General features: G+C 34.7%; 2 protein-coding genes across 2 annotated transcripts; both read left to right on the top strand.

The window, feature by feature from the left end:
- The first annotated feature begins 7,556 nt into the window (after positions 1-7,556).
- On the top strand, positions 7,557-9,556 carry LOC111608162 (free fatty acid receptor 2-like). Its single transcript, XM_023331366.1, has 2 exons — positions 7,557-7,709; positions 8,113-9,556. Exon 2 carries the CDS (start codon positions 8,120-8,122, stop codon positions 9,029-9,031), a length of 912 nt encoding a protein of 303 aa, XP_023187134.1. The 5' UTR covers positions 7,557-7,709; positions 8,113-8,119; the 3' UTR covers positions 9,032-9,556.
- Positions 9,557-11,290: 1,734 nt separating this feature from the next.
- On the top strand, positions 11,291-12,431 carry LOC111608186 (free fatty acid receptor 2-like). Its single transcript, XM_023331470.1, has one exon. The coding sequence runs from the start codon at positions 11,306-11,308 to the stop codon at positions 12,206-12,208; it is 903 nt and encodes a 300-aa protein (XP_023187238.1). The 5' UTR covers positions 11,291-11,305; the 3' UTR covers positions 12,209-12,431.
- Positions 12,432-13,415: the final 984 nt, after the last annotated feature.

The raw sequence follows: 13,415 nt of genomic DNA on the forward strand, positions 1-13,415 counted from the left end.
GTCAAATGTTTAAGGAAATGTTTGGAGTTCTTGTGTTTGTTTATTTATGCTAACCACATTTTTCTAACATACTGAATAAAAGAGAAGAGATTGTACTTTTCACTAGTTCTTTTAGTTTTTTTTTATTTTAAGTTAGATGACATTTTGATTAGGTTATGTCATATGATCCATGTCTCCATGTCTGCCTCATATTCCAGCTCTGACATGGACTCCCTCACTGGGGGACACTCATGAAACATTTCAGGTGAATCAAGTCAAAATTAAATTTAAGACCTTTGTTCTGAACTTCACTGCTTCTCACCGCCATAATGGGTAAATTATTTCCTGTACTGCTGCCTTCAAGAAACAAAATGAAAGTCCAGATGACTCTTTTACCACAAGTTTAATGTCAGATATTTTATGTAAGTTTATTTGTTCTCTTATAACACTTTAAAATTCCTATTATATGAGTTGAATTGTTCATTTTGGATTAAATTTACTTGGGTTTTAACAGAGATCATTATTTTCCAGCACTTAATAATGTTCTTGAACTCAGTATATATCTGAAGACCTATTTCTTCTTTTACATTCACTAAGTTTTAACCTTGTTTAGGTGGGATTTGTGCTGAAATTAGAGTTGGACACTATTTAGTTATAAATAGTCATCAGGCAATTGGTTGCACACAGTTTTTATTTGTGAAAAATGTTTTCAATCATAATTTTCCTTCTACTTTATAATTATATACCACTTTGTATTGATATTCCACATTAAATTCTAATTAAGTATGTTTATGTTTATGGTTGCAATGTGACAAAATATCAAAAATTCAAGAGGTATGAATACTTTTGCAAGCCACTGTAGCTGCCACTCACAAGCTTTGAAATAAACATGGAATGTAAATGTTGTTTTGGTGCAATCCATGATAAAATTACAGTATCATTCATATCAGATCTTAAATCAGCTAGTCTTAATTTTCTACTGTTCAGTAAAACTGTACAAATACGTAGAGGTTTGTTATGAAAATCCTGAAGAAAAATATGTTTTCCAGAGGCATCCAGTCCTGAGAATGATTTCTAAAATATATTTACATGCTACATGTTGTCTCTGTTTATTATTATTATTATTTCCTATTTTTTATTTTGCTAACTTTATTGAGCAAATTATCAAATATATATATATATATATATATATATATATATATATATATATATATATATATATATATATATATATATATATATATATATATATATATATATATATATACAAATGAATGAATGTTTGTATACATATAGAGCTGTTACCCATAATACATTGGTTCTAGAGTGGGCAACCTGTTAATCAATCTAGCCAGGTTGTGGTTACAAATGAGCCTCTTAATTACTCACATCTGAGGAGCACCATCACTCTGAATGAGCCCCATGACAGAGATCTGTCCACCTCGCTTTGCTTCATCTCCAACTCTTTTGGATCAACCAGTAAACCGTTTGATGTCAGCCACATTGAGTGCTCAAGAGAAAGTCAAATCCCAAAGCCTGTCTTCATTGCCACAGTGGTTTATCTGCCTAGCAACAGATCAAAATGAATTCTGATAGGATGAAAACTTGCTGCTTACAAAGAACGCAGCAAATTCCAACAAAAGAAATGCAGTTTGTTTATTTGTTTAGAAAAAAAAATAGTAAACATAATACAGGCATAAATGTAAGATTTAATTTTTAATTATTACAAAATGCCCATTCAAAAAATATTGTAAAAAATGTATTAGGCCCTCAGAAAAAGCAGTTGCTCTTAATATTAATATTGCTGGAAGAAAATGTCGTTCTCCTGCTTGACAAACTCAAAAGGTCACAAAAGTACATATGAAAGAGAAACATTCATTTGTAGCACCCAATATAGCCTGTCTTTTTTATGAACTTTATTGTAAAGGGTAAAAAAAACTCTTTGAAATAACATGTATGCCTTACAGCTTGCAAAATATGGCATGATTCAAACACGCATTGTCCGGAAACTTTGCATTTTAATAATGGGTCAAGATAGGTTTTTGAAATACTTTGTCTAATGTTTTGCAAACAGTAAACCAAGAAAGCTTCTTTTTCAGGTGGTCTTGTTCCTCTGGTTAACTTCTGTAGACGCAGTCATTGGTTTCTTGTTTAAAACTACAAGTGAGGGGACGTGCATGCGATTAGGCTGTGGTCAAAACCGGTGGACTTAAAAGCAGCAACACACAAGTGGTTCATCACATATTCTTGCAGCAGCTCATCTGACAAGGTAAGTGCTCTAGTACATTTATGTAGTGAATGAAATTATGGTATAAAGCCTGCAGTTTTATCCTACAAATCAGATTATCTGACATTAAAACTATCTCCTCTAAATCAATTTTTAACATCTGCTGAAGAACTTTGTCATTAAAGAATTTCCAGTGGCATAAGAAAATGATGTCTAGGCAAAAATGATTGTGATGGAATAATAATAACCCTTCTGCTACAGTCAGTGCATGAGTAGTCAACATGATCTGCTGAAATATTTCTACATTTATTGTGTTTTAGGATCTTGAGGATTTTAAAAGTGACCACTGTCTTCATGGGACCTGTTTGTCTTCTTAGACTGCTCTGCATCATCAGTGGTGGTACCGTAACCTGTATCTTGTACTGAAGAACCATTTTATGTTTGACACAGATTTTTTTGCAAGTATTGGATTCATTTGCATTATTCTGACAGAACCAAATTGCAGTTATTGAGGTCGTTAAATCTGCTCCTATATAAACAAATGACTGAAATGTATTTATTTATCTTCATATTTTCCATTGATATACACCAATTCCCCAATTTAAATTAAAAAATTACGTTATTTTTAAATACTATTTTTAGTATTGTATTGTTAAATGTCATAATTTTATAAAATAATAATTGAAAATTAAAATAACAAACCCAAAATAATAATTGGGTTTTTATGTCATTTTCTTACTGCAAATGTTTCACATGCTGCTAAAAAAAATTTCTGGTTACCTTTTATATTAGGCTTACAGCTTTGCTAAAAAAAAAAAAAGATCTACTTCACAAACAACATATACTGTACGTCAGAACACAAAAATCTAAATTGGATCCATCTTCCATGCCAGTTCTCCACGAGGTCAGATGTTGGACCATCCATGTGCCGACAGCAGTTACTGCAGTTGAAGGAAGCTGTGCTGTGGTGCCGTGCCATACGCAGCAGCATGTACGTGTCATTTGGTACAAGTACCACAACATGAATTATCCTGTGGTATATGATCAACGATTTAATCAAGTGGAACCCCAGTTCAGAAGAAGGACCTACGTGGTGGGTAAAGCTGCAGAGGGAAACTGCACCTTGAAGATCCAAGATGTGACGATGGCTGACAACAACCTGAGAGTTTATGTGTGGATCAACCCTGACTCTAAAGCAACCCAGAAATTTTATGATCAAACAGTTATTATTTCTGTTGGTATGTATACTGTATATTCAGTAATTCAAATTCTATTTTTTGAATCTGAGGGGACATTCCATGCTAAGAACTGTCTGAGTTTAAGAGTTGCAAAAAAATGGAAGATGTTACCCCATGCAGCATGTAATTCCAGAAATACTGATTTTAATACACATTTTACGTTTTCTTGTCTGCTCTGATATACACATGCATAAATATACAAGATACCTCATTACTGTCTGTACCAGAGTATCACATCTTAATGTGAATATGCCATCATTTTTTGTCTTATAACCTTTTACAAAGTTATCCGATTTGTAGCTCACAGCTTTGTCATACCAAAATTGAGAAAAATGCCTTTGAACATAAGATAGTTTCTGTTAAAGATAGAAGTGCTTAGACACACTCACTTGCCGACAACCACTGACATGTGGGGCCATCCTTTGTGGTCTGGCTGTTGATCTGTTTAACCCTTCTGCTGCAGTCAGTGCATGAATAAGGGTTAAGGGGAGGCTTGTGCTTCATCTTTCAGCTTTATGCTGCTCTTTCCCTTGAATTTAAGGGCTTGTTTTGACACAGTTGTGTGGCAATAAGTATTTTGAATAGATAGTATTGTGCTTGGTGCTTAAGGCGACCACAAATAGGAAGGTTCACCACCTTTCCATGTTTTCTCCCTTTGTGGATAATGCTTTTGAAAGCTTCTCTGTGTGGTTCGCTGAAGTTCTGAAACCTAAGAAATGGCTTTATTATCCTAGAACTTTGTTTATAATTTGTTGTTGAATTTCTGTAGATCAGGGCATAATGTGTTGCTTTTTTTTTTTTTACCTACCTCATGTTGTGAAACAAGTTCTATTTACAAAGTAACTTGAATTGACAGACTAGTCAATACGCTGGTATTTTGTTGACTTGTAAAACTGAACCAAAAAATTTGAAAAATCACACCCAACAGTTTATTAAAAAAGAGGGCAATGATATTTTCACATCAAGGATTGATTCCAATTAAAAACTGCTCAAGAAAGTTTTTTGTTCTTACTCTGATTATATTTAATATTAAATCATTTTAATTGTTTGAAATTTTAAAATTGTTTTTCTCTGTAGCAGTGCATGATCAATCTGTAGTTTATTCTAACCATACCTAAAAGAATAAAATAAAAATATATCATGTATTTTACAATTTGATTTACTCTCTCACTTTGATTTTTAGAGAAAAGAGACCCCATGATATCGGTACAGAGTGTAATCCTGGAAGGAAGTATTTTCGAGGTCGACTGCAGCATAGAGCACTCCTGTCCATACTCCCCTCCTTTAATTCACTGGTACAGAAGCCAGTTTCTACAGAACTTCACTTCAGTGACATTCAGTTCAAAAAGAGGAAACCTATGGCTCTACAGAGAAACACTGCGGGGAATAGCTACTCAAGACATGCATAAAACCCAAATTAGATGTTCTGCTCAGTTCAGGACTTTGACCACAACAAGTCCTCAAATATCCCTCAATGTTTTTGGTAAGTGAAAGTTATATTGTAAGTTCAAATGAACAACAACACAAACATTTATTTACCTATGAATTTTATCATTAAAGATTTGTGTTTAATTTGTTGTATCTACAGATAAACCTGCCAATGTAAAGATAAAACTGGAAAAACCCATGATAATAGAAGGAGGCAGTATTACTGCAAATTGCACTGTTAATAGTAACCCTAAACCCCACACATACTCATGGATTATAAGGCAGATGGGTATTAACAGCAAAATAAATTCAACTACGAGAATAATGTCCTTTCACAACATTACTAGAAATACTTCTCTGTCCTGCATGGCTTACAATGACATTGGAGTGGGACAATCAGACTGGATGGCTCTACTTGTTCAGTGTACGGAAATTATTAATTTTTTTTAAATGTAATTATTAGTGGATAAAAGCATCAAAAAATTTTACAGCGAAATCTGACAATGTAGTATTGACCAGATATAGTCATTCTTAACAGGTTTTTGATTTAATATACAACAATGGCCTCATGATGTCTTTCCTAAATGTCAGAATAATCAATGATAGATAATGCTCAACCTTTTTTTACTTTGTTAAAATTTAGACGTGTATAGATATACATTTCCTTAGTATTTAGTAGAATCACTTTTTATGCTGTATCCCTTTTTCCATATGATTGTTGGAATTTTGACCCATTTCTTCTGACAGAATTTGTGTAACTTTCATAGCTACAGGCTGTGTTCATATGAAACATTTTCAGCCCTGTCCACAAATCAATGCTTCGTAGTGATTTCTCTGAAGCATTGGCTTTGTTGCTACCATTTTAAAACATATAAGTCAAGAGATTTCAGTTTGTAATAAAAGTAAATAATTTATTCCATCTTTCTAGATCCTCCAACCATACTTCCCGAGTCGTCATGCAGCTTGATGGAAGATCTTCTGAGGTGCTTTTGCCACGTGGAGGCTTTCCCTTTTGCTTCCATATCCTGGGATATTGCTGAAAATGACTCTCTTATTTCATCAGTCTCCACCAACTATACAATCAGGGCAAATGTAGTGTCAGGGGAAATTAATTTGCCAATATTAAACCAGGACAATGTAAAGTGCAAAGCCTGGAATGAATTTGGCAGTGACACCAAGCTGCTGATTTTAAACATTACGTCAGAAACATGTAAGTTAAATTCTTGGTGATGACTGCTTTTGTCTATGTCCTATCTGAACTTATGTCTTCTTTTCTGCAGCTTCATCGCTTATGTGGTTATGGTTGATGTTTATGGGATGTATTTTGATTCTGGGATTCACATTTTGTATTAAGCGAAAATTGAACATGAGCAGGTTGGTTGTCTTTACTCCTTGTCTTTTAAAAAGTTTACATTACAACTAATTGACAGGTCTTAGATTGTAATCTTTTTTGTTTTTTATTTTTGCTATGAGAAATTTAATTTAATTTGCAACATCAAAATTATACCTTTGCTTTTTTCTGAAGGCCCCAACAGTCTCCAACAATTGTCCAACCGGAAGAACGGTACTACATACCACTAAGGTAGAGAGAATTGCTTTTATGCTTTACAAAATTAAAACAATGAACCACAATTTAATCTAAGACAATAACTGAAACACATGAAAGAAAAACATATGATATTAGTCCAACCATCACTTCTGGTTCTGTGTTAACTTTCCTCTTTTGCTTTTTATTAGATTAAAAGACTCAGACACAAACCAACAGACACCTGAAAGTAACCTTGAGGAAAACATTTGGTCTTGTGTTTATGACAATGACTTTTTGGAAGACATGACGACTTCAATGGGACTTCAGCAGCAACAGAAAAATGCATTTTGTGACAAAGAACATGAGATAGAGCCAGTCTCAAAACTCATTTATGGAAAGGTAAATCATTGATTTACAACATACTGGTTCTCATGCAGATTAAAAGATAATCCCTGGAAAGTGATCATATTCTCCATTTAGCTCCTTTTGTTTAAATAAAGTTAAACCAATATGCTTTTCTCACTTCGAAAAATATTCAAAACTTAATTTTCACTGAATGTTTGAAAGTATTTATCTCAGGCATTCATTTCTACAGGGTGTATACAGCAACATAGATGATGACTGCATTGAGAAAACTCATTATGACACGGTAGGTTCCATTGCAGTTCCTCTTCTTCCAAAACATATTTAAAGCAGCCATAGTTGTTTGTATCTATGTTGTCTTAAGCACAGTTCTTTGTGCAAATAAATAACAATGTAAGTGTGTAGATATTTATATTTGCTGTCATTGTTCAAAATATCAAGTGATATTTTTTAGCATACAGATTGCTATGATTATATTTAGCCAAAAGGAAATGCAAGCATGAGCCACTTCAAAAGGACTCTGCTATGAAAACCCCAATGAAGACTCTGCTACCACTTTGGGTATATAAATATTCTAAAACAGTCACCAAGGCTCTGAGGTTCTCACGAGCTGAATGTTGATGCACAACATTCAGCCTCAGGAAAGCTATGTTTTCTGTTTAGTTCAAAGTTCACTCAAAAAGAAAGCAGGCCCTTATTAATATGGAAAATTTAAAGGAAATTAAATTTTGCATATTAGTTAATATTAACTGGAAGGTGAATGGTCATTGCTCAGCTTAGGATGAATAAGGCTCTGTCATGTGTCAGTGTGACTACAGGACGTGTTTCCGGGTTGCATCATTTTATATCAAGTCATCTTTAAACTGAGACACATAGAACAAAGATATGCTTAACTGAAGTCAGCACGCAAAGACTTGTGATTTATTAGCATTTTACATGCCCTCAGGTAAGCAAGCTTTGTTTCTCTTATCAAAGAAAATTCTTACTAAAATATATTGTTAGCTGTAATTTGTATTACAGCTAAGAGGAGGTATAACTTCTGTTTGTTTGTCTTAGATCTGAAATGCGAGTAGTGTCAGAAAAAGTCTCATGTAAGGCTTTTTCTGACTCAGTGGAAATCTTTAACAGAGGATTTCTGCTGTGTTGCCTATAAACACAGCAGTGCATTTTTAAAAATTTAAGCACAAGATAATTGACATAATGTTCAAAACTGAAGAAAATGAAGCAATTCAGGGATTTAATTTGTTTTTGTTATATGAGTCAAAATAATTGTTATACATTCGTGAAATTGGCCATTGCCAGTGACTCTAACAGGCATTTTAAATGTTTTGTATCTTCCTTTGTTTAAGGTCCATAATGGAGTCAGTGGTGAAAAGTGAGATTATTCTGACATTTTACATCATTTCTTTCCTGATTGGCCTTCCAGCCAATCTGGTGGCTCTCTATGCCTTCAGTGTCAAGATCCACTGCAAGCCACTCCCAACAGACATCCTGCTTTTGAATCTGACTGTGTCCGACCTGCTCTTCTTGATCATCCTTCCTCTCAAGATGCACGAGGCAGCATCAGGGATGCAGTGGAATCTGCCCAACATTATGTGTTCTATCACCTCTTTTACCTTTTTCTCCACAATATACACCAGCTCCTTACTGCTGATGGCCGTTGCCGTGGTCCGCTACTTAGGAGTGGCCTTTCCTATTGCCTATCAGCGATTGCAAAAACCTTTGTATCCGATCATCATCAGTGCTGTTATGTGGCTGATCTCAATGGGACACTGCAGCATCACTTTCATCATCCAACACCACCCATCTCTCTCCAGCATAAACTCCTCTATCTGCTATGAGAATTTTACACCCAAGCAACTGAAGATTCTCCTCCCCGTGCGTTTGGAGTTTTTCTTTGTGGTCTGCCTTGTACCTCTTATAATTTCCATTTTCTGCTACCTGCGCTTGATTTTGATTCTGTACAGCCGTCCCAGGATATCCTGGATGCAGAAAAGGAAGGCTATTGGCATGGCATTGGGGACTCTTGCTATGTTCCTCATTTGTGTTCTGCCATACAATTTCTCTCATTTATTGGGTTTCTTCCAGGGTCAGAGCCCTGAATGGAGGTACTACACTTTGCTTCTCAGCACATTAAACACCTGCATCGATCCCATCATATTTTATTTCTCCTCCTCAATCTTCCACTGCACTAGCAAAAAATCTATTTTCAGAAAGCATCGTGTTAATGATGTAAAACTGGAAACAAGGGGCACATGTTCAACCTGAATCTGAATTTTAATCCTACTATTTGTTTTTAAAGTAGCACTCTATGGTTTCTTTATTCAGTTGTTTTCAACTCAGTTCTGTTGAAATGACCTACTGCTGTTTATTATTAGCTGTATCTTAACCCAAAACCTTGGTTAATCTTTTTAGAAGGCTTCGCAAATTTATAAGTCACGAGGAAGATGTCAGCTTTAATTTCGTAGATTAATTTATTATGGTTGGCCTATTACTTCATCTCCTTTAGAGTAGGTGAGATACTCTGCACTAATGCTTTCAGTAGATACATGTATAGAATTAATGAGTAAGGAAAAGTATGAAAAGTAAAAAGAAACTCATTTGTCTTCATTTGCACATAGATCAAAAACAAGATAACATGTATGGAAAGAATATTCAAATTAAACAAATAAACTGTAATTAAAATATGTATTTTTATATGTGGTTGGGTTTGAAGCTAGATTACCATGTGATTAGTTTCAATATCCTAAGAGCTTTAAAAATGTATTGATTTAAAGAAATAAAGTTTTAAATACCAACTCATGACTGCAGCAAATGTGGGATTTCTTTCTGAATGAAAAAGGCACACCATTTTACACTGTCTCGTGAATTTTAGCAAACTGAATAAATTCCTCCAGTAATATGTAATATCATAAAAATAATTTTGTATGTGTTAAATAACCTTCAGAGAGGAAATGGTTGTTGCTGTCCAATCCTTGTACAAAGAGAAACATCACTAAAACACGCTAAAACAGTTGTAAAACATATTTGGCCATTGTTATACAGAGAGCTGTTGTGGAGGCTGCTGAAGGTGATTACATAACCCTCACTGAAGTTCATGTAATCACAATGGACTGATGTTAAATTCTAGATTCAGCTGGAAAGAAAATAAGACTAGAAGGATAATATCATGATAATCCTATGTTCTAGTTATTTAACTTACATATTTCAGTGCAGTTATAGCCACAAGGCAGCTTTAATAAATGCTGCCTTTTAACCTAAAGCTAAAAAGCTTTAGGTTTTTTTGTTTTGTTTAACATTGTGTATTCCATGCCTCAAGTTGCGGTAACTCAAAACCTATAACAATAGAAGAGTTTAAAAGCCTACAGGAAAAAAATAAACTGACTGGGTAGACTCCTTTAGGGAGTATTGAAAAAGGAAATCACAACCACATCTGTGTTTGTCAAAGAATGACCTTCCTAGTCAGAGATTGTGGTGCTGAAACAAAACCTGACATCACACATCAGGGGGATCAGAGGGAAATCAACACAGATTTTTACATGATCACTGACTTATAAACTTATATATAAACTTATATTATATAGACTTATAAACTGAGAAGAAGCAACTTGGAGGAAAGTGGATCGAAACAGCTGAGGGAGGTTGGGTACAGAGAATGACTGAATGAACACGAGGGGGAAAACAGAGGACAGGAAAACATCAACTAAGCAATATTAGAGTAAACACAAAAGTGAGCAGAGATATAAATCAGACAAACATACTAAAATAAAGCACAGTAGGCTCTGAAGTCAAAAGCAACAAAAGCAGACAAAAGCTCAGCAAAAAATGACCAAGTACCTACTAAAAGTCCACACAACATACAAAAAGCAACCCAAAGCTTGGTTTAATTCCGTACTCTACTGTAGACAGGGTACAGCAGGGCACAAGGTACAGTAGTGCAGTTTTGAATTGAAATAAATAGCAACTTGAAGGTGTTAAGAAATGAGAAGTGAGGTATGAGTCACTAAAGTCTTTAGTGTGAAGAGCTGTTTCCTGTTCATTTAATACCAACTCATCATTGAAGTCAAAAGGCATCTAATTTTCACTGCTCTCAAAGACAATAAAAACGTTGGATGTTGACTGCTGCATTAGGCAAGTACATATCTTTATCTTGTAAATTAATAAATGTAGGGTTTTTTTGCTTCTAAAATTCAATATTTTCTGTTTAGATTTGAGCAAATTGGTGCCAGAGAAGACCCATTTATCTGATAAAGTTAATTTATTATCTGTTACAGAAACAAAATGATATTGACAAGAGGCTATGACAGGATATATAAATTATATTTCTAATTAAAACTGGGACATGTTTTATCATATATATGGGTTTTTTCTAATTAGTATTTTTCTTATTTTAGGGCAACTAAATTACAAACAAATATATTTGTTTTATTATTTGGGAATTACTCTCTAGCAGTGCAGTTGGCATTTATGAATAATGTTTTCTATATACTGTCTCTACAATATACATTTTGACAGTTTTATTTTCCTACCGTCAGGTTCAAGATGAATTCATTGGTGAAAAGTCAGATTATTCTGACATTTTACATCATTTCCTTCCTGATTGGACTTCCTGCCAATCTGGTGGCTCTCTATGCTTTTAGCATGAAAATCCACCACAGTCCTCTTCCAACAGACATCCTGCTTCTGAATCTGACTGTGTCCGACCTGCTCTTCTTGATCATCCTTCCTCTCAAGATGCACGAGGCAGCATCAGGGATGCAGTGGAATCTGCCCAACATTATGTGTTCTATCACCTCCTTTACCTTTTTCTCCACAATCCACACCAGCTCCTTGCTGCTGATGGCAATCGGCGTGGTCCGCTACATCGGAGCAGCATTTCCTGTTATCTACCAACACCTCAAGAAACCTGTGTACCCGATCATTATCAGTGCTGTTATTTGGGTGATCTCAATGGGACACTGCAGCATCACTTTTATCATCCAGCACCACCCCTCCTTGTCCAGCTCAGACTCTTCTATGTGCTATGAAAACTTCACAGAGAAGCAACTGGAGGTTCTCCTCCCAGTGCGTTTGGAGTTTTTCTTTCTGTTCTGCTTTGTGCCTCTTTTAATTACTGCTTACTGCTACCTGCGCTTAATTTTGATTCTGTACAGCCGTCCCAGGATATCCTGGATGAAGAAGAGGAAGGCTATTGGCATGGCTTTAGGAACTTTTGCTGTGTTCCTCATTTCTGTTGGACCATTCAACTTCTCTTTTTTGCTGGGTTACTTCCAGCAACAAAGCCCAGTGTGGAGATACTACACTTTGCTGCTCAGCACGTTGAACACCTGCATTGATCCAATTATATTCTATTTTTCCTCCTCTGTTTTTCACTTCACAAGCAAAAAATCAATTTTCAGAAAGCACTGGTGCAAATGGAGAAAAGGGACAAATTTAGGGCACTAATTCATGATCAATGTGCGTTCCATCCCACATGATGTATTTGACAGTGGCATTTTATCAAATACAAAATGCCAGGAAGCCAGCCAGGGCTGCAATCAATGACAGCTTCCTCATCTTTGACATGTTGTTTCCCGTTTGCTACCATGTACAAGCAGCTTTTTCTGAGTACACATGAAGATAGTACTTGTAAAACAATTAAAGTTAATTGTAATGATTAACCTGTCAGGAAATATATACAAAGACAAAATTAGAAATGTGCATTTTCATATATGCGAGGTGGCCTGTTTGTTGTTAACATTAATGTGTTGATTTTTAAATAAATCCTTTAAACAATGGCCTTCTGCATGTTACAGTTTTTATATATCATATGAGAACAAAGAGAGTACTTTACTCTTTTATAACTGCAGTATTTACTTATTTCTCAGTAATTGATGGTTGTGAGATGATTTATTTTATTATAACTCTGCAAGCTCTCATACTGCTTTGGATACAAAGTGATGAATGATGACAATTATTTGATTTAAACTAAAGGTCACCTAATTTGGATATTGCCTGGCAACTACTAGACAAAAAGACATATATGTTGTCCTATTTTGCATTAGTAAAATCTTTGGACCAGCACAATGTAATTCATACAGAATTACAATGTAGATGTTGGCTGCTGCCCATGCAGCAGTATCCAACAATGGTTTTGTTTTGCTTTCAAACAAAACCATTGTGAGATCAAAATTGAAAATATGTTTTTTTTTCCTTTCACTGAATATATTTTTCTTTCACTGAGATGTAATTGATAATACATAAACCATGGAAAGCACATTTACGTGTACTGACTATCTCCAGCTACTCACATTTGAACCCTGCTATTAGGCTTAAAATATGTTCACTCAAATTTTGATTTACTTGAATGTCAGGCAAAGAAAATGAAATGTGAACTCATTTTAATACAGTAGGCAGAGCAACTCATTAAAATCTGGATTAAGTTTTTTTTATAAATTTGGAGATATTTACAGCAAAAACCTAGCCCCATCCACCTTGCAGAAGTTAATTAAATATCATAAGTCTTAAATAAGAAATGAACATTGAAAATCTAAAAATATATTTGGATTTTAAAGTTGTTTGATCCAAATGGAATCTCCAGGCATCCTAGGCCTAGTGTCTGCAGAGACAGCCTTGAAAGTTTTAGATACATTTTTCAAACACAAAATCTTAG

Source organism: Xiphophorus maculatus, chromosome 3 (assembly GCF_002775205.1).
Source record: "Xiphophorus maculatus strain JP 163 A chromosome 3, X_maculatus-5.0-male, whole genome shotgun sequence".
NCBI classification, from domain to species: Eukaryota; Metazoa; Chordata; class Actinopteri; order Cyprinodontiformes; family Poeciliidae; genus Xiphophorus; species Xiphophorus maculatus.